Below are 25,460 nucleotides of genomic sequence, written 5' to 3'. Positions count from 1 at the left end.
CATTATGAAGGCTGGCATTAACACAGGGAATGGTAATGTTAATTGTAATTGTACTGGTAATGGTAATTGTATTTGTAATGGTAATGGTATTTTTAATAGTAATGATTACATAAATGGTAATGGTATGTACTGGTATACTTATTCTAAAGAGAAACTTTTGTGTTAATATTATATATTATGGTACTAGGATTTGTAATGCTAATAGTGTGAGTAATGACATTATTGAGAGCTTTCGTATTAGATTTCATATTGATGCCAGTATTCTTATTAGTATTTGGAATAGTAATATTATTGCAGTATTCATATTTGCATTGTATTTCTAACTTTGATTGATTTTTGATTATAAATGATATTGAGATTTTTGTTCAGAGAATCATTCGTACAAGTATAGTTATATTTATTGGTATTTGCATTGGTATTTGTATGTTATTGATATTGGTGAATTTCGATTATGGTATTGGTAATTATATTAAAATGGTATCTGATATGTTAATGGATTATATCAGTGAACAGATTCTAACTGACATTGATGTTGAAACATGTATTGGTTTTGGTAATGGATAATTGGGTTGGTATTGACAAAAATTTAAATCCGTTTCCATTCCATCAGAAAATAGTATTTACCGCTTCAATTTCGATGTTTATGAACGTACTTTGTCTTTAATAGCTCTCGGAAATCTAGTAAATGTTTTTAACAATTAACATGGTATTTGTATTTATAATCTAATTACTCTCTTAAATTCGTTCATTCTTAAGACATAAAGTTATTGTTAACACTCAAATTCGCAACGACTGACTTTTATATATTATTTTTATTTTTTTTATTCTGTACTAGTTTCCATTCAAGACCACATTAGACATGATTTCCAGTCTTTATATTTTAATTGAAACGCTTAAGACACTAGTGATGCATTTAAGTATATATGTACGTAACAACAAATACGCACATAGCCACCACAATGTTGGTGTGTTTGTCATGTATGGCAACTCTCAAATGTCAAATTAGCGCACGTTGTACACAACCGAAAATGGCTCAATTGTAAAAAGCAACGCTTAGTGACAGCTGACAATTGAGTTGAAAGCTTTTAGGCGCCAGAGCTGCACCGCCAACAACAAGCATACTAACTTCATAGTATTTCCCAGGCTAACTGTTAAACTTAAATACATACATACATATGAACAACTGTCAGTGAATAATAGCAAGAGACATGGAACAGGTTTTGTGTGAATTTCTGAGCCAGCGAAGACGACTTGGAGTAGCAGCTTGTATGGCGGAGTAATAATGTAAAAAAGCAGAAAAACTTGCATGCCGCCGTTAAATCATAATGAGCGCGCTCTTGTAGACGAAACTGAGTCCAAAAAAGATAGAAAAATAATGCAGACTTTAACCCTCAGAACTCAATTAAATAATAAAAAATATTTCACACCAAAAAATATAAGAAAGGAAGGAAGAGAAAGAGCATAAAAAGTATTTAGTAAACCTTTCCAAAGCTTACCCAAAGCCTGGGCCCTACTGATTTATCACAAAATCTCAAACTACCTTTCAATCTTTTCTTTTTGCGCGTTTTAGTTTGCGACGCGCCAAAATTTCAAAAACTCGTGCGCTCACTTTTGCTTCCTTTTCGAGTTTTGCTTCCCAAAAAAATTAGCAGTTTATTTCTTTTTACGCGAAATAGCAACAAAACGAAACACGCACACTGCAAAATAAAGCAACAAATGCACCGCTAAACAAATTGTTTGCACAACAAATTTTTGGGGGCATATAAAAATAAAGCGCAAGAAAGTGCCAAGTGTGAAAGATTTAGCACATTAGATAATGGCCGAGCTCGCGTGAGCGAAGACAGACAAGTGACTGACAGCAACAACGCGGCAATGCGCGTTTCGCCAAACCGAAATGGCAGCGGCCGCAAAACAAATCCGAAAAAAAAATCAAAAGCAAAAGGAGGAAAAATATTTTGCACCAATAAAAGGCAGATGAATGCTCGGCAACAACAAAAACAATGCACTAAAATTCAGAAAACGCCGGGCAAAACAAACATTTCCTATAAATTTAAAAGTTTAAACTCGCACAGCGAAAAAAACGCGGCCACAATTGGACGCCTGCGAATGACGGCGCATGCAACCCGTTTAGGCTGACACTCAGACAGCGTTGCATCAGACAGGCTGACGCGTCAGTGGTTTTTCGAAACAAAAGAAAAAAATATTACAAAATTTTCAGCAAGCAATGAAAGTGTGAAATTTTATCAGTGTTTACAGTTTTTCCGCTTAATTAACAGTTAATTTGGCTATTAAGAAACCCAGTACTCGTGACTCGCTGCAATAAAATATAGTTGCATCCATACTTTATGAAAAGACTGAAAGATATGAGAGCAAAGAGTACAGCGCGATGAATTTATAACTTCATTGTTCGAGTTCAAAACAAGACAATATGTTCAGAGTTTGTAGCGATGCCTTAAAAAATAATCTGTGCAAAATTTCGTAAAAATATCTCATCAAGTGAAAGAGTTTTCCAAACCATTTTTGCTCAGTTTATATGGCAGCTATATGCTATAATGATCCTATCTGCACAATTTCTTCGAGAATTGGACTATTGTTTTAGATAAAAACCCAAACTAAATTTCGTGAAGATATCTCGTCAAATGAAAAAGTTTTCCATACAAACACTTTATTCCGATCGTTCAGTTTATATAACAGCTATATGCTACAGTTTTCCGGTATCGGCGTTTCTGATAAATGAGCAGATTCTTGGTGAGAAAAAAACGTGTTTCAAGTCCATAGATCAAAAACTGAGGGACAAGGGTACAGACACGCTGACTATTTATACATATATACAGCTATACCTTATAGGGTCTCCGACATATCCTTTTGAGTGTTACAAACAACATGGCAAACTTAATATACCCTGTTCGGTGCGTACTATTTTTGTGAATTTCTTCTCTTGTTCGAAAGAAGAGAAAGGCTAGTGTTGCTGGTCTAGTTTTGTTGATGGATTGCAAACAAACTATAAATGGTCATTTTTTATCTCACTCATTTATTTTTAAATAGAATATAGAAAAAATAACAATATTAGTTTTTAAACTCTGGCCTTGACGCCTTCCTTGAATCCACCACTGCCGGTGCAACGTCTTCGACTTCTCGGCAAGAGATCAGCTTCAGAACCTGGTAGACAAAAAAAGTTACTTGACATAATATTTATGACTAAGTTTATGAATAAAGTTGAAACAGTTTTGAATATTTAGAAACCTGCCCTGTCTGAAACAGTAAAAAAATTCCAAAAAGCTTGTTTTTAAACTTATCAATAATTTTCATGAATAACTGACATGTGACAGGTTTTGAATATATAGTTCTGCCAGAATGGTTCGAAAACTAAAAAAACACTTCTACCCTTGATTTAAGGATGAAGCTGTGCGACGTGAATTGCCAGCGATGTACCGGATTTGGGGTTCGATATCTCATAAACGAACATGCTTTCTATCATAGCCTTTTTAGCGCATGTTTTTAGTTTTACTGCTTAAGAAATAAAAATATCTGGAGAACTAAGTTGTACCAAATAAAGGTCCTCATCGGATTGTGGAGCGGATAACGATGATTGATTTAAAAATGTTCAAAAAAATGGTGTTTTCTGATCAAATCGCGAAAGTAGTGAAACTTCTTTAGGTATCCCTTAAAGGCCGTTGAACCTTTATGATAAGCTTTTTATGTCTATAATACTATCAACATTTTTGTGCATATCACTGTTCAATGAAATGTAATGCGATGTTCAAGAATTAGTCCAAGGACTTCCAGATTATTATTGTTATGAGAATTTTCGTTACATTTTTGAAAAAAGTAACTAAGAGGAAGTTTAAAGTTGGTATTAGTTTTTTTACTTCAATAAGAACTCGAATTGATCACGGATCAGAGGCTTATCTAGTATCTGTAGAGAAGATTTAATAATCATCACTTTATAGTATCCAATTTCGCAGGTGATCTGAAATACATATTCCTTCAGCTAGTTGATTAATGTCTATGACCATTACCAGTACAAGAAACACCTTTCCAACAGGGGTACGGATAACTACGCAGCACTTTTCGATTGCGCAGCAATCTGTAGACTAAGGAATAAGGCCCTTGGGTCTGAATATCCAAATAGGGTTCACCTTGTCTCTATAGCGCTCAGCAGGATGCTGAAATTCATCAGAGTGCTGGGCATTTATGAGCGCGTGAGAAAGAGGAAGGAAAGAGGAATTACCACCGCATATTACAACATAAATAAACGCTTGAATTACCCAGCGTTGTTTACATATTAGCGTAATTAATTTATTTCACAACCAATCACGCCGCTAAATAACTCAAGTATTCCTAGTTCATTTATCAAGTATTCCGATTTCATTTCATTTACCCACCAAAAACAGCTGGTCTTGCGCCAGCGCGGCCTTGAATGCCGACTATGAATAATAAATAACGTTCTTACACAATAAAAGCGCAAAAAGGCATGACAAGAGTGCCATACAAAATAATTACGACCGCAATGAATAAATATGTATTATATAACAAAGCCACCGGGTTCTAACGCAATGCTCACCGGTTTTTTGGTAATCTTATCGCCGCGTCGCATTTGGCGCTGGTGTCGCGTCAGCCCAGCCACTGCCGCGCCGGTGTTGCAAGTTGGCCAATTTTGGCGCATTGCGCACACTTGTTGAACTTTTGCTTGCGTGTCGGCATATCGATGCAGGAATAAAGATAACATTTTCGCGGCATTAGAAGTGTTTGGCCAGTGCCTCGGCGCTGTAGCTCCGCTTGCGTCTAACGAGTGAGGGTAGCTCTAGGCGGTTGTTGTGCAAAGGACGCAGGGGATTCTAACAAGTTGTGCCAAATCATTAATGCGCTTTAACTAACTGTCAGTTAATTGGTCAGTTATGTACGTGTATTTGCATTTGCGTGTTTAGATAATCTCATCGCCGCCACAAAGCACTGTTTCCAGCGGATAATCTTGGCTCATAAATATAACTCATGATTAACTGACAAAGATAGCCATTGATTGAGTCGCAACCAAGCGATAACTAATGTATTTATGGCACATATTTATAATTATAATACAAGCACGCTGATTTTTGAGAGTTGAATTGAGTTGACCTGAAATTTTGACATGATTTTCAAAATTACTTACAATCGTTTTAACTTAATTGTGGGAATTTTCGCTTACTAAGATTAAGTATGTTCAAAAATAAGTTATTATAAAGCAGAAATGGACTTTTAACAAGTTATCAATTATATTCAGCTGATCAAATTTGACTCGGATGGTGCTTTTAACAGTACTTTACCTTGATCAAATTTGACTCGGACTGGTACTTTTAACAGTGCTTTAACATGAAAACAATTTAAACAACGAGTTTGTTTGAGATTTGTGCTTCCAATGGAATCACGCCTTTGGAGTCTTTGAAAACGTGGTTGAAGTGTTTTGGGAGTTAACATTATCACGAACACGTCAAGATGACGTATCAAAGGTGCTGCTTAACAAGATAGCTTGAATACACTAAATTAATCAAACACATTATTACTGGCAACGAGACGTTTTATGAGAAAAATAGCAGTCAACGACGTTCTAGCCGGTGAAATTTACCCGCAAAGGTAAAAAAAATCGGTCGTACTACCTGCATGCGGCTTCAATATGGTTCCTGGCGCTAGACATTAAATCAATAAGCTGTCGGTAGACCGTCCTTTAAGGTCCAGAGTGCCGAATTCGCGCGAGTATACAAGCTATCAGAGTCGTCTACAGGAAGAAGAAGAAGAAGAATAAAGAAAAAGAAGAAGCATCATAAGCTTCACAATGTGGCAGCAACGATGGAAAACTTCAGATAAAGGACGGTGGACCCACAGACTGATACTGAACATTCACACTTGACTCGGACGACATGAAGACCTGGATTTTCACCTGACTCAAATACTAAGTGGGCAGAATGGAGCCATTGCAGAAGTTCACGCAAGTGAGGAAAGTTCTCTAAGCCCCATTCACTTGGGAGTGGCGAGAAACGATTATTTTACATATGACCCAAGCAGCTCACGACTTCCGGTCTTAGATATATTCTCTGGGTAGCCAAAAAATATTAGTTTGTAGAGATAAAAATAAGCACCTCCCAATGAAAAGAACAAAACAGCCTATGGAGAAGGACTTGAATACACTTGGAATTTCTAAACAAAGGAGAGGAAGAACGACCGCCGCAATGTTTAAGCTCGGGTCTACGCCAATAAAGAAGAAATACTAAGTGATCATGTCTGCTTTAGAGGATACCTCTACTGATTCCGCCATGCTTCAGCTTCAGCACGGCAGCTTCAATTATGACCAAACTGAGGCATATAGATAAGATTAGACTTCCATCATGTTGTACCATAGAGGAGGCTTACAATGTCGTGTTATTCCCACGAATACTTAATCAGGTGGTTTCTTGGGAGACTCTTGAGTTGGGAGTATAATACATTTAGCGGTTTAAAGTGACGTACTCCGGTTTTCTGTGCTTCCACCTCCATAAAAAACAAAAAACAAGAAATAGTATTATATTAATAATTTTATTTGGGTTTGTGTATAGGACGAAACTGTTCAACAATATAGCGACCAACGTCCCAAAAATGAGCCGAGACCGAGAACAAGAATTTCAAAGTCGGTCAAAAGTGAAAATGATTTTGATTACAGTAGTTAGGTGCACCATTAATTTATTCAACAGGGTCAAATGATCAATAAGGTATACTACTTGGTCACTTTGAGGACTCTACGTGAGGCAATTCGTCGTAAATGACCGGATTTGTGAGCAGAAAGTTCATAGATTTCTTGACACGATAATACGCCATAACATTGAGCCAAACACGAAACGATACCTTGCGAAACCCAAAACTTCCCACTACACACCACCAATCTTCACAGAATGAGGAAGCGTTTTGAGATAACCAAAGCTTTCTTAAGGTTGTTGGTATCGATCCCAGCCACTTCGCTAGGTTTGTCACTCAGGACAGTAGAGGAGAAAGTAACTAGACGATTCCATTTTTCTACCTTCATATGGCTTTAGTAAACAAACAGCAACCAAGATATTTAGGTAGCCTTACTGCCGAAAATTACTGAGAGATGAACTTTGCTTACAGCAAGCAATTTAGCCTCTTAACGTTCCGCTCTGTGCCAGAAAGGTCTCGCTCTCAATCTGTTTATTTATTATTATTATCAAATATCATATGAATTTGTTACTGTCCTACGACGAAACTGAAAGCCACTTCGCCTGTTTGTATGCCCCACAAATGCACCACCCGAAATTCCGCTCTTTAACTCGCGCTTGAGTAAATTTGCTCGCACTGCATGCTGACATGTGTGGAAAACGCTTTTATCTTTCGAGTGCCTTTTTTTCGCGCCGAAAATTGTTTCTAAATGGTAAATAAATACAACGACAACAAACAATGCAATCAAAATAATCAAGAAAATCGTGTAGATAATTTTCCGCCGCCAAGGTGCAGCCACACAAAATGACATTTATGACCGCAAACATTGCGTCGTTGTCGAACGACTGAGCATTTCGTTTTGTTCTCGTTGTTGTTGCACGGAATTTTATTTACTTTTGAACGACAAAATTATTTATATGCATGCACATTTCAAGATTTTAAGAAGCTTTTTCGTTTTTGAATTGTATAGCCATAGAATAACCTAGCCCAATGCGCCAGCGTGCGGCGGTGTCGACTGTCACAGTCATAAATTTTATTTGAATTTTCCAATTCTTTGAAAATCGACCTTCGAGTTTCCTTATTTAGATAAATAATACACGAAATTTTCATATTGGTGCTGTTTTATGTTTGCCATGCGATAATCAGTTGGTGTGGTGCGGTATTTACATTTAATTGTTTGACGACATGTTCACGCTTTTGAAAATGTGGCGCTTGCGCGTGGCGAATGACTGGGGTGTGTATGTATGTGTGCGGCTTTTGTTTGTCAGCTTTGCTATTTGTTCTATGAGCGGGGTTGGTTGGTCGGTTGGAGTGCTGAGCTGTGAATTTGTTTTTCTAAAAATAATAAAGGTATGACAGTGGGACTTAGCAATCTCTTCAAGCAAGGTGAAAATTATAAATTTATACAGACTTCATTTATTTTTTGAAAAATATCTCTTCAAACCTGGTCCATCCGTTAAGTCCAATTTTCGATGACTCGTTCGAGCATTTTGGCTGGTAACTGGCTTGTCCGCTAGACTTAGACTTTACATATCCCCACAGGAAAAAGTCTAACGGTGTGATATCGCACGATCTTGGTGGCCAATCGACCGGCCCAAAACGTGAAGCCATTGACAGTTACGTTCTCATCGGCATCATTTTTGAAGAAATATGGACCGATGATTCCACCGACCCACAAACAGCCCAAGTTTTATTTTTTCAGGATAAAAAGGCAGCAGTTAAAACTCTTCAGGTTGCTCTTCGTCCCAAACCTCGCAATTTTGCTTGTTGGCATACCCATTGAGCCAGAAATGGGGCTCATCCTTGAACAAAATTTGGCTCGAAAACGTCGGATCTTCTTGGAACTTTTCAAGAGCCCTAAGAGCGAATCGATTGCGCTTGGGAAGGTCGATTGGCTTCAGTTCTGCACAAACTGTATTTAGACGTAAAATGCGAAAGGCGACCAATCGACTCTTAGCGGATGGTATAGACTTCAAGAAACTTCGTCTATGCAAATAGTAAGGTTATAATAACCCCACTTAAAAAATTCAAACTAAAAGAAATCCCAAAGTTTCATTTAAGAAGTCTTGTATTCGTTTTATATCATGATATTTTGGCCTCCAGATATCCCGGTCATTTGCGATCTGTTTATAATTTTGTATGGCAAACTTCTCATGTCTTCCTCGATTTCTTTAATCTGTCTTGATTATGGTTTTTCTTTCGAAAATTAGCAGTTTATTTTTTCTTTTTCGTGTACCGTCCATGATTCTGCTCTTAGCTCAATACTGGTCGAATGATGGTATTGCATACGGCCAGTTTACATTGACTATTGAGTAGCTTTGCTTTAAACAGTCCATTCCACAGAGACGCCTATTGTTATCGCTACTGAGTTCGATGTTTAAGTAAGTATAGACTTTTACAATTTCAAGTTCGTGTTGATCTATTTTCATTGTGCTGGTTTGTTTTTTCTGGAAATCATCATATGTAAATTTCGTTTTATCTTCATTGATTTTGAAACCAATTTGTTCAGCTGCCCCTTCAATATCGGTGAAAGTTTTGTATAGGTCAAGAATCCTTTGAGGTTCTATTTAATATGTGTCAATCTAATTTGTGCTCGTAAAGTATCCCCATGGACGTTTGAGCGAAACAATGTGGTCTACTGTTGACCTTATGGGTCCACAACCGCATCGATATTCAGGAAGGACGTTTTCTGCTTGATGTATGAGTTTTCTGTTTACAAGCCTCGCAAATATGTTGTAAGTATATCGCGCTGAGAAGACAAATCCAGCGGTAATTTTTATCGCATTTTTGAGAATGGCGATAATTGGTGCTGTATTCCAATCTTCTGGCAGTGATTAACTGTATCAGATGAATGTCGTCAAGTGATGAATGATCAATGAACAGGATGATTGCGTTTGTTAATGAGCTAAGCCATTTAGCTATTATCGTCTGTGTTTTTTTTTCATATATTTTTTTTTAATCCATTTTTTTACCTTAATTTTTCTATAAAATTTTGCGAGATTGAGGACGACTCTACGTTTTAGATATGCTTTACAATTTTTCATTTCGATCTTGTGGAAATAAAAATATTGGTTTGATCTTTATGCTTACCATAATCAATTATTTAATTGAAGTGGATTTCGTTATGATAAAAATAGTCAATAGTAATCTCGAAGTCAATTAGTCAGAACGTTGTAATCTCTCTTAGACTACAATCTAGTCAAGTTTGTCCTAACTTTATCTCAAAAAACTGAACATAAGCTTATTGTACTAAACCTCATAATATAACCTGATTAATTTCTGATTTCCACTAACCCAAAAAAATATACAATATAATTCTGCTTAGTCGACAACTACGAGGCTACTTAAAGACATACGTTAAGCAAGCTGTTTGGATATCCATAACAAGTCAGCTCCCTAACACTAGTTTCTGGTGAGGTAGGATTTTTTGAGTATAATTATGGTGCCCGAGAGTAATTTGTCAAAGCAGCAAAACGACGTGAGTGTTCTTACTACCGGTAGAGTGTTATTCTGTTCTTACTCCTGTAAATTTTCGTTTTCTAAGAATCATGTCCTGAACTATTACGCGTTATGATTACATAGTCTCGCTTACAATAGCTCTGAATCAACTTTTGAACCAACACTTTTTTTAAAAATTATCTCATTATTCTGCATGACTAATTTTTATCAATTGTCTTCCATTATCTTACTTCCAGATATATCAAGTCTTCTTTGTCATGCTTAAGTCGGCAAACTCACCAAGACCCGCCTCTTGGGTATTGGAGAAATCGCTGGACGGTTTCACTTACAATCCCTGGCAATATTTTGGACTCAGCGACGCGGATTGTCAGCGACGTTACGGTTTGACCGGCCAGAATGGCAAATACGTTTTCGAAAATGATACCGAAGTCATATGCACGACACAATTCTCAAAAGCGCTACCACTCGAGAACGGCGAATTACATGTTTCGCTGTTGAAAAACCGCCCCGGTGCTATGGATCAAAGCGATGAACTAATGAACTTCATAACAGCGCGTTATATACGCATACGCTTGCAGGGCATGCACACAACCGCGAACTTGGATAACAGCGTCGATTGGCTGCTGGATGCGCAATCGCTGGAGAAGCGCTCTTTCTACTCACTCAAACAGATACGCGTAAGTGCGCGCCTCGATTGCCACGGTCATGCTGATAAGACTGTTGAGTTGGCGGAGAAGCGCGCCGATGAGTTGGAGTACGCGCAACTCGCATCCACGCTGCAATGTGTCTGTCAGCATAATACCTGTGGCGCCGATTGCGGCGAATGCTGTGCGCTCTATCAAGACAAACCATTTCGCAACGGCACTGCGCGTGAGCCGAACGAATGCGCGCTGTGTCAGTGTAACGGACATGCGGAGTCTTGCTTTTATGATGCATTTCTGGACCGCGGCATCTGTCAGCAGTGTCAAAACAACACCGCCGGCAATGAGTGTGAGTTTTGTGTGAGCGGCTACTATCGCGCCCTACATGAAGCGCTCGCGACGCCCTGCCAGCGCTGCGAATGTGATGGACGCGGCGCCGCAGGCACCTGTGATCCCGTGAGTGGTCAATGTCACTGCCGGGAGGGCTTTCAGGGTGCGCGTTGCGACGAATGCGCTAGTGGTTACTATGGGGACGAGTGTCGTCGCTGTGAGTGTGATGTGCGCGGTACTATACCAGACACGGAATGCGCGGGTGTGTGTAAATGTAAGGCGCATGTGACCGGCGATAGCTGTGGTGATTGCTTACCAGGCTATTATGATCTAAGCGCCGCGCATCCAGATGGCTGTGCGCCCTGCTGGTGTTCGGGTGTGGGCTTGTCATGCAGTAGCGCTGTGTTGCAAACGCTCGCCTTCGAGACGCTGAACGATTGGAAGGTAACGGACATGACGCGCTCCCAAGTGGTCGCTGCGACTGTGGATCCCGATACAAATTATCTAGTTTATGGCATGGACGACCTGAATGATGTGGAAGCTATTTACTGGCAAGCGCCACAAGGTTATCTCGGTAATCGACTCACTAGCTATGGCTCGCGTCTCACCATACAAATTAACTGGGTCACCATTCGTGGCGATACATCTGGCAAACCTACCGCTGGACCCGATATCATACTATTCGGACGCAACGGTCTTAAAATTGCTTACGGCGACACTACATATACGCGTGGCTCAGCGGCTACCATTAACATTACGCTCGAAGAGTCGGGTTGGTATCATGTGCCGCCAGCTGTGCGCGATATTAAGACGCGCCTGAGACGCACTGAATATCACGGATCGGCGGTGACTCACGCTCAAATGCTCTCAGTTCTATCTGCGCTTGATGCTTTACTTGTACGCGGCACTTTTCACACAGATCAAGTGGAAACCTCATTGGAGCGCGTAATTATATACTCGGGCGGCACAGAGTTAGGTGCCGCGAAGGCAAGCACGCGCGTTGAACAATGCGTTTGTCCCATCGGCTATTCAGGTTTCTCTTGTGAGAGTTGCGATTTCGGCTTCATACGCATCTGGGAGAACGCGACTGATCATCAGCTGGTAGCTAAGTGTATACCTTGCCCGTGCAATGGTCACTCGAACTCATGCGACTTGCAGAGTGGCGGCTGTGGCAACTGCATGCACAACACCTATGGCGAGCGGTGAGTAAATTGTTGAAAGTTTATATAAATTTATTTATTTTGGATAGATAAAGAGAATTTTTTTACCCTTGACAATACTTAAATATTCCTAAAACTTAGGCAGCAAATTATTATTATTCAGACCTTAATACCTGGTCACCTTAAACCATCCTCTCCACCACTGGGTTTTTGTCTTTACTAGAACCCATATATTTCACCACACTCAACACAATTGCATTAACACCACTCTTTTCTCTTATTCGACCAGTTGTGAGCGTTGTAAAGTGGGCTACTACGGCAATCCGCTGCAAGGCACCGAATACGACTGCAAACGCTGTGCTTGCCCTCTGCTGGTGGATAGCAACAATTTTTCGCCCAGTTGTCAGTTGAAAACATACAGCATCATGGATCTGAACCCCATATACGGCGTGGTGGAGAATTCCGAATACATTTGCACACAGTGTCCGCCCGGCTACACTGGTGACCACTGCGAGATGTGCGACGACGGCTACTATGGCAATCCAACGGAGTTGGGCTCACAGTGCCGGCCATGCGATTGCAATGGTGGACCGTGTGATGTCTTCACGGGGCAATGCATCATATGCGAGTGAGTAGCAAGTGACAAAATGTAAAAATCATTAAAATATAAATTTTTGTTTCTTACCCAACCCTTAGCGGCAACACGGAGGGCTGGCGTTGTGAGCGCTGCAAGCTCGGCTACTGGGGCGATCCCTCGGCGGGCTGCGAGCCATGTGATTGCTATATAGACGGTTCGGATAGTGATTATTGTGACAGCACGAATGGTCAATGTTTATGTAAACCGCGTTTCGCCGGTCAAAAGTGTGACGAGTGTGACGCGGGTTTCGCGAATGTCGATTTGAAGTGTTTACCGTGTAATTGTAATCCATTCGGCGCGGAGGATATAGACTTTTGTGATCCCGATAGTGGTCAGTGTCAGTGTAAACCTGGTGTGACAGGTCTGAAATGTGATGAATGTGCCGAGGGACATTTTGGACTCAAGGAGGAATCCGATGGTTGTGAGGGTGAGTGATCGGTTTAATACTTAACTTAAAATTAATTTTAGATAAACGAGATTAATACAGGTGAATAGTTTGATAATCCATAAAATATTTAATATTGATCTTAATTCAAGTTCGGTCTAAAATATTGTATTTGTTTTATACTCGAGTGTATTGTGGTGGGTTTGATTTTGACTTCTTGTTTATAATTATATTCTCTACAAGTTTTGGATCAACTCAGTGCTAGATATGAATATATATACCTATACATAAGCAGACTCTTAGTTATACCTAGGATCTATTTTGTTCCATGATTTTGTTTAGAGAGATTTAAGTATAAAACCATTCTTATCTAACTAGAGGAAAGTAATAAATGCTTTTTCCACAGTACTCCACAATTAGTGCGGAGGGCTAGACTAGGACTGTAGGAACATATATTAGTTAAGGAAGTAGTTAATTTTTAACTTTGGCAACGTAGAAATCTCGGGTGGTAATATACCTCACCACATCTTTTCACCGGTTACTGGAAGGCATTCTCGAAACAACATATCTTCCGATCTCAATCAGCTTATCCAGTTTCTCAAATTAATTTATCCGAGATGTGAAATGTTTATGATAACAAAGACGCATCCACTCTAAGTCTTGCCAGATTAGATATTCTTTTCTGATTATAGTAAAAACCAGACGGTGGCTGGATAAAAATACGTAAAGCCGACTATTATATAAACATGAATTCGGTCTTCCCCTTGATCCAGTAGGAGCTGCGGTGGCTTTTTCCAGTACAGTGTTGGACCTCAAACTAGCCCCGCAAGCATTGTTCAGCTACTAGCAGCTGAGCAGACGCAAGGTCCTTAGAAGGAGAGAGTCTTCTCCTTGGTCAGATAGGAGCTGCGTTAACTTCGTCTAGTTCAATACTGGATGGTTGAACCTCAAACCAAACCAGCAAGCATTGGTATATTACTAGAACTGTGCAGTTGTTAGGTTCTTCTAGCCCACGGTAAATAGTAAAAGGTCTAGTGAAATGGCAGTTGCATCTGAAACCTGGAAGAAGTTGAGATAGAATAATCTTAATATTCCTCCACAAATATTCCACCTTTGCCAATCATATCGAATTTCATACTTATAGACTTCAAGGTGAAGTAGCGGAAGTAACAATAAAGCACATAAGTAAGCAGATTTGTTATAGGTCCAAGGCGCATTATCGAAAGCTAATATCCAATTAATGGAGTTTTTCATATGTTTTCTCGAAGGACTAAAAATAACATTCCAGGTGTGATCCCCTAACATGCTGACGGATCAACTATCTAACCTTACCTAACTTGATCCCTTGGCCTCATTTTCTTTACGAAGTACGAGTATTTCTAATGAGTAGTTCCTTTCAGAAGAAATTTTCCTGTGAATATCAAATATATTTTATGAATTTAGGCTTTGGCTCTTATGTTTGAATTTTTGCCACATTTCCTGGTTTTTCTAATGAAACTAGAATTCGTTGGTCTGAGGTCAAACGGCTTTCTCCACATATTACCGAGAACTATGACAAGGACTTCAGAGAGTAAGAAGCTGTTCCAAAAATGCTGGGCATTATATGCTGTCTTTCTGGATTTGTAATCAAATAACCAAGAGATTACCAGTATTCTTTAGGATTCAGTAACAAAAACTGGACAGATTTTCCTTAAAAGTTCAGCTCTGCATCAAAAGTTTTGGAACTTAAAGCTTGATACTGGGCGTTAATAGTTTGGAAACCTGATTTCAGATCTCAGAGCTTCAGATCCCTCGGTATTCTCTCTTAAACCATTAACTACAATGCATATTTTTCGCTCCAACACAAACAAAAAACACTTGTGATTCTATCCGATGCATCAAGGTAAATCCATCAACTTTTCATTTCGTATACGACACAGTGATCACTTAAAAATCTCATATCTTTATTAAAAGCTCTTTAATAAAACATTTATGACACGCACACACACACACACATACATGCAAACATATTATAGTTAAAATCATATACATTAAAGTATCAACCTACTCACCTCTTCCAAACGCAACTTCATGAGTATTGCACATGCCACATTTTAAAGTACTTGCAACAACAACAAGTGGCATACACACATGTATGCAATTGCGTTGCACGAGTGAAATATAACATGAATTGCTTGATGGAACATTTTGTGGCACGTCTGCTGCTGCACTCGTGCCGCGCGCACTATAACAACAACAAACACATAGCAATAAGCAGAACTCTCACCGCTGGATGCGTGAGCGAACGCGTGATTGCTTGCATTCAATGCATGCAATTAAGCTTAAGTGTTTTTCGAAAATGCAATGATGCATGAGTACTTGCGTACCAAATATATTTACATACATATACACACATACATATCTAGCATATGTACATATGTATATGGGTGAAGAGCTGTAAAGCCACTAACTGCTCCTATATAATATTTATACCCTGAACAGAGTGTATCATGTGGAGATATCGATCTGAAATTTTGCACACGTGCTTTTCTCTCCAAGATGCCACTCGTTTGTTGGAATCGCCAATATCGGACTACTATAGCATATAGCTGCCATACAAACTGATCAATCAAAATCGAGTTTCTGTAAGGAAAACATTTTTATTTGACCAGTCTACACGAAATTTGACACAGATTATTATTCAAGGCAACGGTATCATCTCCGAATAAACTGTTTAGATCGGATCACTATAGCATATGGCTGCCATACAAACTGATTAATCGAAATCAAGTCTTTGCATGGACAATTTTTTGACTTGACAAAATATACTCACGGAATTGAGCACAGAATATCATCTGAAACAATACTAAAATCTCTGAAATTTTTTTTTTGGATCGGATCACTATAGCATATAGTTGCCATACAAATTGACCGTTCAAACTGCAGTTTTTGTGAAACAAACTTTTTTATTAGTCAAGATATTCGCACGAAATTTGGTACATATTATTTTTCAATGCAACAGTACATTCTCTGAATAAGTTGTTCCTATCGGACCACTTGATCACAAATTGTGCAGCGTATAGTTGATCGGTCAAAATCAAGTTAAATATGTTTTTATACCCTTTTATGCTATAAAAAGTGCAGCTGTAAAGGGTATTAAAGCTTTGGTGTAACGTTTTTTCTTGCCCTTCTTCAATTCAACTTCTTATTTAACTGTTTCATACACACACTCACTTGGTATAGTTGATTTTTTCACCCACTGCGTATTTCATTTTCGGAAAATATGCTTGTATGTATGCATGTTGAACGGTGAGATGAAAAGCAGATGATCCCTCCATCGGCAGCAGCATTGAAAACATCACTGTCGACCTTAGGAAATAAAGCGAGCGATAAAGCAGGCGTGCGGTACAAAAACAAGTGCAAGCAACAACACAAACTCACATACATATGTATATATGCATGTGCCCCTGAAAGCACCAACACCTTTCTATATAAATTGCAGTAGGTACCTTCAAATATTCATAAAAATTCTTACCTCCTTTCCAACAACCATAAACACACTTAATATTTTGTTTTTGTTGTAATTATAGTCAAATGCTGCTACGTGTTCCAATTGACCTGTTGCACCAGACGCATATTCATATTTGGTGGAGCATTGGCTATAAACATTTTTGTTTTGCTTTCTTTACAATTTTCTATGCTTCTTCTTTTTCGTCGAAACAAAAGAAAAAGTTCTAGCGAATGTGCAGGCAGAAGTACGAGAGTAGTTCGATAAGTGCGCTCGAGAATATACTACACATATGCACATGAGTTCTTCATCTTTTTTACTAGAGTAGACACCGCTTACGCGGCTATAACCATTAGTTAGTAACTGTAAAACTACTTGCCGTTAAGTTTTTCATATAATTTTTAGGAGTTATATGGTTACTTTTGCTAATCCGTGGTTTCCGTGGTGGATCTATGTATATCAGAGCAACGGTAATGGAAATTTGCAAAGCTCGGAAGAAGTAAGCTTAAGTAACCCAGAAACTTTCTACTCCTTCTGGGATACTCTTTTTATTGAAAATGTTTGCCAATTTATCGCTACAAGAAGTCATTTTTTGCACTCTTTGTCCGAATGAGGACCCTCTATCAATTTTTGAATTGATTACTAGATTAGGTTAATGTTAGGTTAATCTTGATACTGCGAAGCTCCTAGATATCACAGAAGCAGAGATAGTGTTCTGGAATTTCGATTAAGCCTTCATTCGCATGGCTCGCATGTGATGCCAGTAACCCGTCACTAATCCAACAACGTTCCTGCAGCCTTTTCGAGACAGTGTGAGCAAAAATCCTACGAGTTTTCCTTCCGTTCCCTTACAGATATGGTGTTGGCGATTCTGCTTGTCCTTAAGGCATTCCATCTCAGCTTGATCCGTCTGTCTTTTCGAAAATTTTATTGTAAATATATCGTTTTTTACCAATTTCCTGTCTGGTCTGGTTACCAAATGATGGAACTTTTGAGAATCTCATCAGCTATTTCGTTTCCCAGAAAGCCGTTATGGCCAGGAACCCAATATACATATATATTGCCTCCCTGCTTTTAAGAACACGAATAAGGATAATTAACCTTGCACTGATTTCAGCAGCATTTATTGATCAGACATCATGCTTTAGTAAGACTTTGACTTATCAGACAACTTTTAAGTTGACATGTACCGAGGAAATTGTGGGATAATTTCATATTATCTATTAACACCAGATACCTGGAGTTTAATAGCTGATATCACTGAGTATATCTCAAAATAAAGGGTGTTAGTTTGGTCTAAACATTATGAAGTGCTGAACTTAATTTCACTACAGTATTCATATTCCAAGTTGCCTTGTTTCATAAGTTCAGTTTATTCCCAATATGAAACGCTGTTCTCAAAGGGTTAACAAACACTCCTCTTTGTTCAATAAAATAGGTACAAGGGCATAAAGGGAGCGTACTTTGGACTGATCCTATAGTTCTACCGCGGGATCTTTGCGACTAAGATCACTTAGAATCTTAAAAGCTTACTCTCTGCACTTGGTAGTCGATAATACTTCACTAAATTTAGCTATAGAGGCTTTTAAATATGATTCCATTATATGATACTGACTGACTATGATACTGCTTTAAAATCTCATATATGGTGTAGTAAGATGTTTACCATTTCTCTTCACACTTCCACCTGTCTGATATGCACTTTTGTTCCTACAAGTACCGTCAGAATGCGGCAACTTGCCTTCTTAGCCCTCTGTTGCAACTTTCACTGTTGCTTTAAGTATTTTCCTCTTTCTTTTTGATCAACTCACTGTCGAGGCGAGTAGCGCTACTCTTGAATTCTTAATTTCATGATTGTAATTTAATTTTCTTTTTTCGTTTATTTACTTTTCTCATTTCGTATTCTTTCACTTGAATTTGAAAGCTTTTGAAGTGTCTTCAATGGCATTATTATGAAATTAATCAGGTTTATTAGAGCCAGAGCAATTTAAATGGGAAACAATTTCAACTTATTTTATTTGCTCAAACACTTAAATGGTTAAAACAAAGCACTCCAGGCCATAAGTGCATATTCTTTTGCCAAATATTCAAAGAAAAAGGAGAACTTTTCAAAAAGTAGGATAAATAGTTTCCATATATTTGCTTGCTACTTAAAAAAACTACAATTTGGTTGGTTATTAGGTCTACTTAAAATATTTCATCGGGTAGTTTCAATTTTTGCTTGATCTTCTTAGTTTTGCTTTTAATGGCAATGGAATTCTTTAAATGGCTATTCTAAAGCATAAAATGATCAGTACAAAGAAGTAAAATAAAAATATGGGAGTATTCAAAAGATTTTACTACTGATCGCATTAAGATTGTCAACCTCTGTCTTCGAGAGAGAGAGAGAGAGTGGGTAATATTTCCTTGCAACAAAAAACGGTAATGGCTTTTTAATCAACACTCATCACAAAATATATTTTTTACAAGTTCAGTCAGCAAATTAATGTATTCATGAAGTTGTAAGTGACTGACAAACACCCAATTTCGTGGGCGAATTCAAAACGTTATTTAATATTCAGATGATATTGACAATTAGGTTACTTTAGGTTAATCTGGTAGGCCAATGAGTCACGCATTGACCAGTTTTGGTCCTTTGCGATGTCAGATAGAGTTCAGTTACTAAGTCCATAAGGAGTAGTCATGGATGATCAGATCCTTCCAATAGCTCAGTATTGGTGACGAGATCACGTATTATGCTTCATGCATTGGGTATCACAAGAATATTAGTCTTTGAATTGATTCTGTCCTAACAACAAACAACATTTTCACGTACCTCTATTTTAATACAAATCTTTATTGTCGTCTTCAAAATAGAAAGCATTCCAAACGTTTAATCCAATTTTTCATAATCTTGTTATAACCCACGGCTACGATTATTTTTGGACTAGCTAGATTGTTAAACGGTTTCGACGTTACATTCATAAACACACGTCTCGCCACCAGATATGATTCATTTGAAGAAAGTAAGGTCCCTAGCAACGTTGCAACAATTTATTTTTCGATCTCTACTCGACGTTGCTTTTTGTTTGAATTTCATATCTTTTGTACGAGTCAAGGATTGACATGATTCAACCCAAAACTTTAACCAAAATCTGTTGAGTCAATTCATAAAGGGAATTGAGATCCTCTGCAATCTCTCTGATCCTAACACGTTGATATCAAAACCCTGTTTCACTAACTTTTTCGATATTATCGTCATTAACAGAGAAGGTTGGACTACCATGAGGCAAGTTTTCGATGACCTCAGTACCTTCACTGATTACTTTTTGGCGCTCAAATACTTGTGTTCCTGATAAAGTACCTCTAAAATATTTCTAACGGTTTTGTACTGTGATTTGAGTCTTCTTCTTTATTGGCGTAGACATCGCTTACACGGTTATAGCCGAGTTTACAACGGCCAGTCGTTCTTCCTTTTCACTGTTTGACGTCAATTGGAGATTCCAAGTCCTTCTCCACCTGGTCTAACGAAGTGGAGGTCTTCTTCTTCCTCTCATCCGCAATAAAGCAGGATGGGGATGATAAATGTTTTGTAGAATTTTTTCTTTGTTCGTCCAGAGTGGACTTTATTTCAAGAAGACTTTAGAAGATTTTGATAAACTAGGAAAAAAATTGTATCGATTACGTTTGCGCGCGTAGTTGGAATGGATCAGTCCGGGTCAAATTTGATCAGATAGTATATTCCATTAAAATAAGTATATCTTCGAGGCTAAATTCTAGCCCATCATTTTGACGTCAATAATTTTTAAATTTATTCATTAATTGTTAAAATTTATTTTAAAAAATTAAGTTTATTTTTCCAAGATTTCAGTTTAAGTGTCGTCAATATTTGCCGTCATGTTCAAACTTTTCATGTAAAAATTTTTTAACTAATGCCGCTGGTGTACTTAACTGTTACCAAGAATTACTCTAATTTATTAAAACCTTTGGTGTGGTGTCTGCAACAAACTGATAACGTTGATAACAAATATTTGAGGAATGGAAAATTTGAATATTTCAAACTAATTTTCTACAAAAACTTAACACAAAAACTATTTGCTTTCGTGTCACTTAAAAGCACACCCCACCATATTCTACATACTATATAGACGAGCATAAAAGCGCATAAACTCACTTGACATCGGCATAAGCAAATTTTCTGCGAATATGAACAACTGTGCGCCAACAAAGCCCAGCCATGCCGAGTTATCAACCAACTTGCTGTTGCTGCCACAGCCACCGTTGTGTTGCCGCTTGTGGCACCTTGGCTACACGCCATTGTTATTTTATTATTACTATTGTTATTATGCACTAAAGCATAATGCCACCTTAAACACACACTCGGATTATATATGTGCACCGGTGACATTGTTACTCGACGATTTGACCAGCACACAGACCCACAAGCAACTAATTTTATTGCCGCAGGCGCCCGCTCACTGCCATTTTGCTTGCAATATTTCCATGTAAAACGGTTTGGTCAGTAGCACTTTTGCAACTTGGCTCCCTGATTGAGCAGCATTAATGGGCTAAGCAAAGGCTGTCAAATTGCTATGTGGTAGCTTAGGCTTTTGTGGATTTGTAAAGGCTTTTTATTGAGGTTATGGTCGGTTAAAACCGTTGAATGTCACTTAAAAACGCTTGGTATTTGTAGGGGAGTCGTAAATGCCTTTCTGGTGAATTTTCGGAAATGGTTTGAGCTTTTGAGCATGTAATTGACTGGCTAGGAGTGCATATTTCTCAGAACCTATTTTAGAAAGTTAATGACGGAAGTCGTTACAAATTGATCTGCATTAAGCAGCAGTAAATTAAGGTGTCGAACAAATTACTTTGAGACATTTGCTTTGCAGTTTAACGTACTTTAATATTGCGCGATAAACTCAAGTTTAAGTTTTAGGGTTCTCTTTGGGAACTTGAGGTTTAAGTTGATACATTCTACAACCTGAAATCACAGTACCCTTCACAGGTGTATTTCTTATGGCATTTAAGGTTACAAACAGGCCTTTATCGTGATTATATTCGATCAGTTTGTATGACAGCTATATGATATAATCGGCTAATCTAAATAATATGTTGGGATATTATTTCGTTGTCTTAGACAATAACCCATGCCAAATTTCGTGAAGATATCTAAATAAAGAGTTTTCCATACAAGCACCTGATTCCGATCGTTTAGTTTGTATGGCAGCTGTACCCTATAGTAGTCCGATATCGCCGATTCCGACAAATGAACAGCTTGTTGGGAGAAAAGTGTGTGTGCAAAATTTCAGATCAATATCTCAAAAACTGAGGGACGAGTTTGCCTATATACAGGCAGACGAAAGGGCATGGCTAAATCGGCCCGGCTAGCTATGCTTATCTATAAATGTATGTAGTTTATAGGGTTTCGATGTTTTTTTCTGGGTGTTACAAACTTTATGACATACTTAATATACCCGATTCTTGATATAAAAAATATACGATTTCAGATACACGATTGCTTTGATAATTTTCCGAACTATTTAATTGTTGTGTATAAGTATCTAGAAATCATCTCCAGATTTACTATATATTTCTGGAATGTTTGAAATTTGTATTTTATATTTTGTTATTCTATTTTTTAGTTATTAGTATAAAGCTCCCTTCAAATGATTTTATTCATCAACATAACTTAGCAACATTGTTGCGCAACATATGCACATATTAAAAAATCCTCGAACAACAAGCAACAACATCTTTATAAGTTTGCGCAGTAATTCAACATCCATTACAACAGCAAATACATCTAAGCAACACTTAACGCCCGCAACATTGTTGCGCAACATACACAAAACAAAGTGGCATCTTTCGACCATGCAGTCTTCGGCTCAAAGTACCAGCAACTTGGTCACTCGCCTCGAATTACTCAACTAGAATAGTTCGTTGTGATAAAAAAATACTTTCAAAAGAGGCAACAATGAATTCTGGCTTCAAATACACACAACGTACAGACAGATAGGCAACAAACGTACACATACAGACAGACAGGCAGACACACTGGTGTAGGAAGATTTATGTGAGCATATAGAGTGACTTGTTGCTACACATTCTCTACATTGCTTTGTCCATAATGGCATTGCCTGCATTTTTTTGCCGTTTTGTCACAGCGACAATGTCCTCTGTGTGCAACCAAAGAACCAAAGTGACTTTCTATTCTATTGTCTATCAAATGAAAAGATCTACTATCAACACTTAACGAGTTGTGGTAGGGTGGGTTGGAAAATAAAAAGGGTGTGGAGGAATTTTTAAATATTTTTTTATAACATTTATAGAAAGGTGAATAATATTGAAAAAAAATTAAGAAAATTATATGAAAATTAGATAAATAACTTAAATCGCCTATAAACTATTACAAGAAAATTTAATAGAAAATATTTATAACAAAAAACATAAAAAATATGTTTAATATGGGATAAATAGATAAGGGAAAATATATTTAAAAAGATTTATATATATTAAGATATATATGTTTAAGATTTTGAAAACAACCTTTATAAATTTATATAAAAAGATTAATAGTTTTCTTTTCACAAAAAAAATTTAAGTAAAAACGAATATTCTACATACCAAAAAACGTTTAAGAAAAAGTTAATAAAATAATAAATTTATACAAAAATTTTAAAATTTTGAAAAAATTATTTTATTAATTTATATATAAAAAAATTAATTTTTTTTTGTTTTATTTCCAAAAAAATGTTTGAGTAAAAATGTATATTCCACGTACTAAAAACTTTTTAAGAAAAAAAGTTAAAAGAATAATAGATTTATATAAAAAGTTTAAAAATTAAAAAATTAATAATTTTGTAAATTGATATAAAAACAATTTAGCTATATATAATACTAAAAAATATTAGGAAAAAATTATAAATTAAAATAAAAGTTTAAAATTAAAATAAAATAGTTTTATAAATACATAAATAAATAAAAATTCTTTTATTTTAATTTTAAAAAATATTTACAGTAAAAACTAATATTCCACATACTAAAAAATTATTAAGAAAAAAATATTAAAAAAAAATGTGTGAACCTTTCAAAATTTTAGAAATTTTTTCAAAAAAAAATTAAATTCAAGTTTTTTCTCAGAACAAAAAGAAAAAATGTATTTTTTTAATTCCAAATGAGAGCAGTGTTTGATGAAAGAAAATAGATTATAATTTTATTGCTCTTAAAAATAAATATATTACTTAAATATTTAAAATTAGTATTTAAAAAAATTTTAAAAACTAGCCCAGTTGGTTTAAAAATTTAAAATTTTTATATAAACGAATTAAAATTTTTTATATAAAAACATATATAAATATATATATAAAAAAATTCTAATTTTTTAGAAATAAAATTTAATTTTTTTACATACATTTTTTTGTAAATAAAAATTAAATATATTTAAAAAAAATTAATTTTTGTTTAAAAAAAAGTTCTCAATTCAAACACAAATTTTTCATCGAGTTTTATTACTGCTATCCTACCATCTTTATCTCTCTCTCTCTCTCATTTTTCCTTTTTACATTTTACATTTTCTACTTGTTTTATTTATTTTTTGCTACTTATTTCCTTCCTTTTTATTTTTTGTATAGTTTTTTGTCTTTTTTGTTCCTCTTTTTTGCTGCGGCATGCATTGTGTGGGTGTTGATTATTATTGTTGTTGCCATGGCCTAGTGGCTTCCGTTTGTTGCAGCAACCAGCAGCTCGCTGCCACCGTGGTTCAACCGAATGACCAACCTACAACAATCGGCGCCGCAATACAGTAGCTACTCGGGTTGTCATTCTCATTGTCACGGTTGCATTGCTTTCTTAACAGATAAGATATCTGCTGTGGTGGCTGCAGCAGCTCGTGTGGTTGCAAGAAATTATATTGCTATTTTTTTTTTTTTTCAATATTACTTCGACACAGGAATTTGGTGGTGATGGGAAAAAAAATGTCAGGGAAAATTTTGGTTCAAAGCTATACATTTTAGTTTGCCGTTTGCTTATGTATTTATGTATGTATATGGTGTAAGAGGAGAGGGTAAGCAGATCTATTACAGATCTATTGCAGATCTTCTTCTATTACTATTGATTTGAATAAATTTTATAGTCTCAATAAATCCATACAAATGTTGGCTTCGGCCGGTATATATTCATACAAGAACTGGTCAACTCAATAGCCATCCGTATGGTTACCCTCTTTAATTAACAAAAGTTTTGGACTTCTGAGACCTCACGCTTTTATCTATGAAATCGTTCACACAATTTTCCTAAACTTCGATTGTACTAGACCTACTATGCCGGGGATCGTTGGCTGTTAGCAAAGTTTTTACAATAATTTTATGTTTTAGAGAGACGAATATTCGTAAATACTATGTCACTACAAGTATGTTTGTTTTTGTCTGCCGGGAACAAATACAGAAAAGAGACCAATCTTTATAGTTAACTCTAGCGATTATTGCTTTTAATGTTAATTGTTGTTATTTCCTGCTTGAAATTTTTAAGAGTCTTATGCCATAGTCGGTCGTTTTCTTAGGAGAGTTTAATGTCTAGTATTATCTCGACTTGGTTGTCAACCATTCGCAAAGAAAAGTCTTCTCAGTGCTTTGGATTTCTCTACGAAGATTCATGCAACAAAATTGAACCTGTTCCAGTCTATTTCGCGGAGGAAATACACATG

The 25,460-nt window shown here is 36.9% G+C and overlaps 1 protein-coding gene across 1 annotated transcript in view; it reads left to right on the top strand.

The window, feature by feature from the left end:
• Window positions 1-13,343, top strand: part of LOC126753755 (laminin subunit alpha-1-like) — a 34,770-nt gene extending 21,427 nt beyond the window's left edge. The window contains exons 3-5 of the mRNA XM_050465425.1: window positions 10,377-12,313; window positions 12,561-12,899; window positions 12,968-13,343. Coding sequence (XP_050321382.1) covers window positions 10,377-12,313; window positions 12,561-12,899; window positions 12,968-13,343 — 2,652 coding nt within the window. The remainder of the gene's footprint in view (window positions 1-10,376; window positions 12,314-12,560; window positions 12,900-12,967) is intronic.
• Window positions 13,344-25,460: the final 12,117 nt, after the last annotated feature.

Source organism: Bactrocera neohumeralis, chromosome 3 (genome assembly GCF_024586455.1).
Source record: "Bactrocera neohumeralis isolate Rockhampton chromosome 3, APGP_CSIRO_Bneo_wtdbg2-racon-allhic-juicebox.fasta_v2, whole genome shotgun sequence".
In the NCBI taxonomy this organism is placed as follows: domain Eukaryota; kingdom Metazoa; phylum Arthropoda; class Insecta; order Diptera; family Tephritidae; genus Bactrocera; species Bactrocera neohumeralis.
This window is presented reverse-complemented; position numbering and strand designations above follow the sequence as displayed.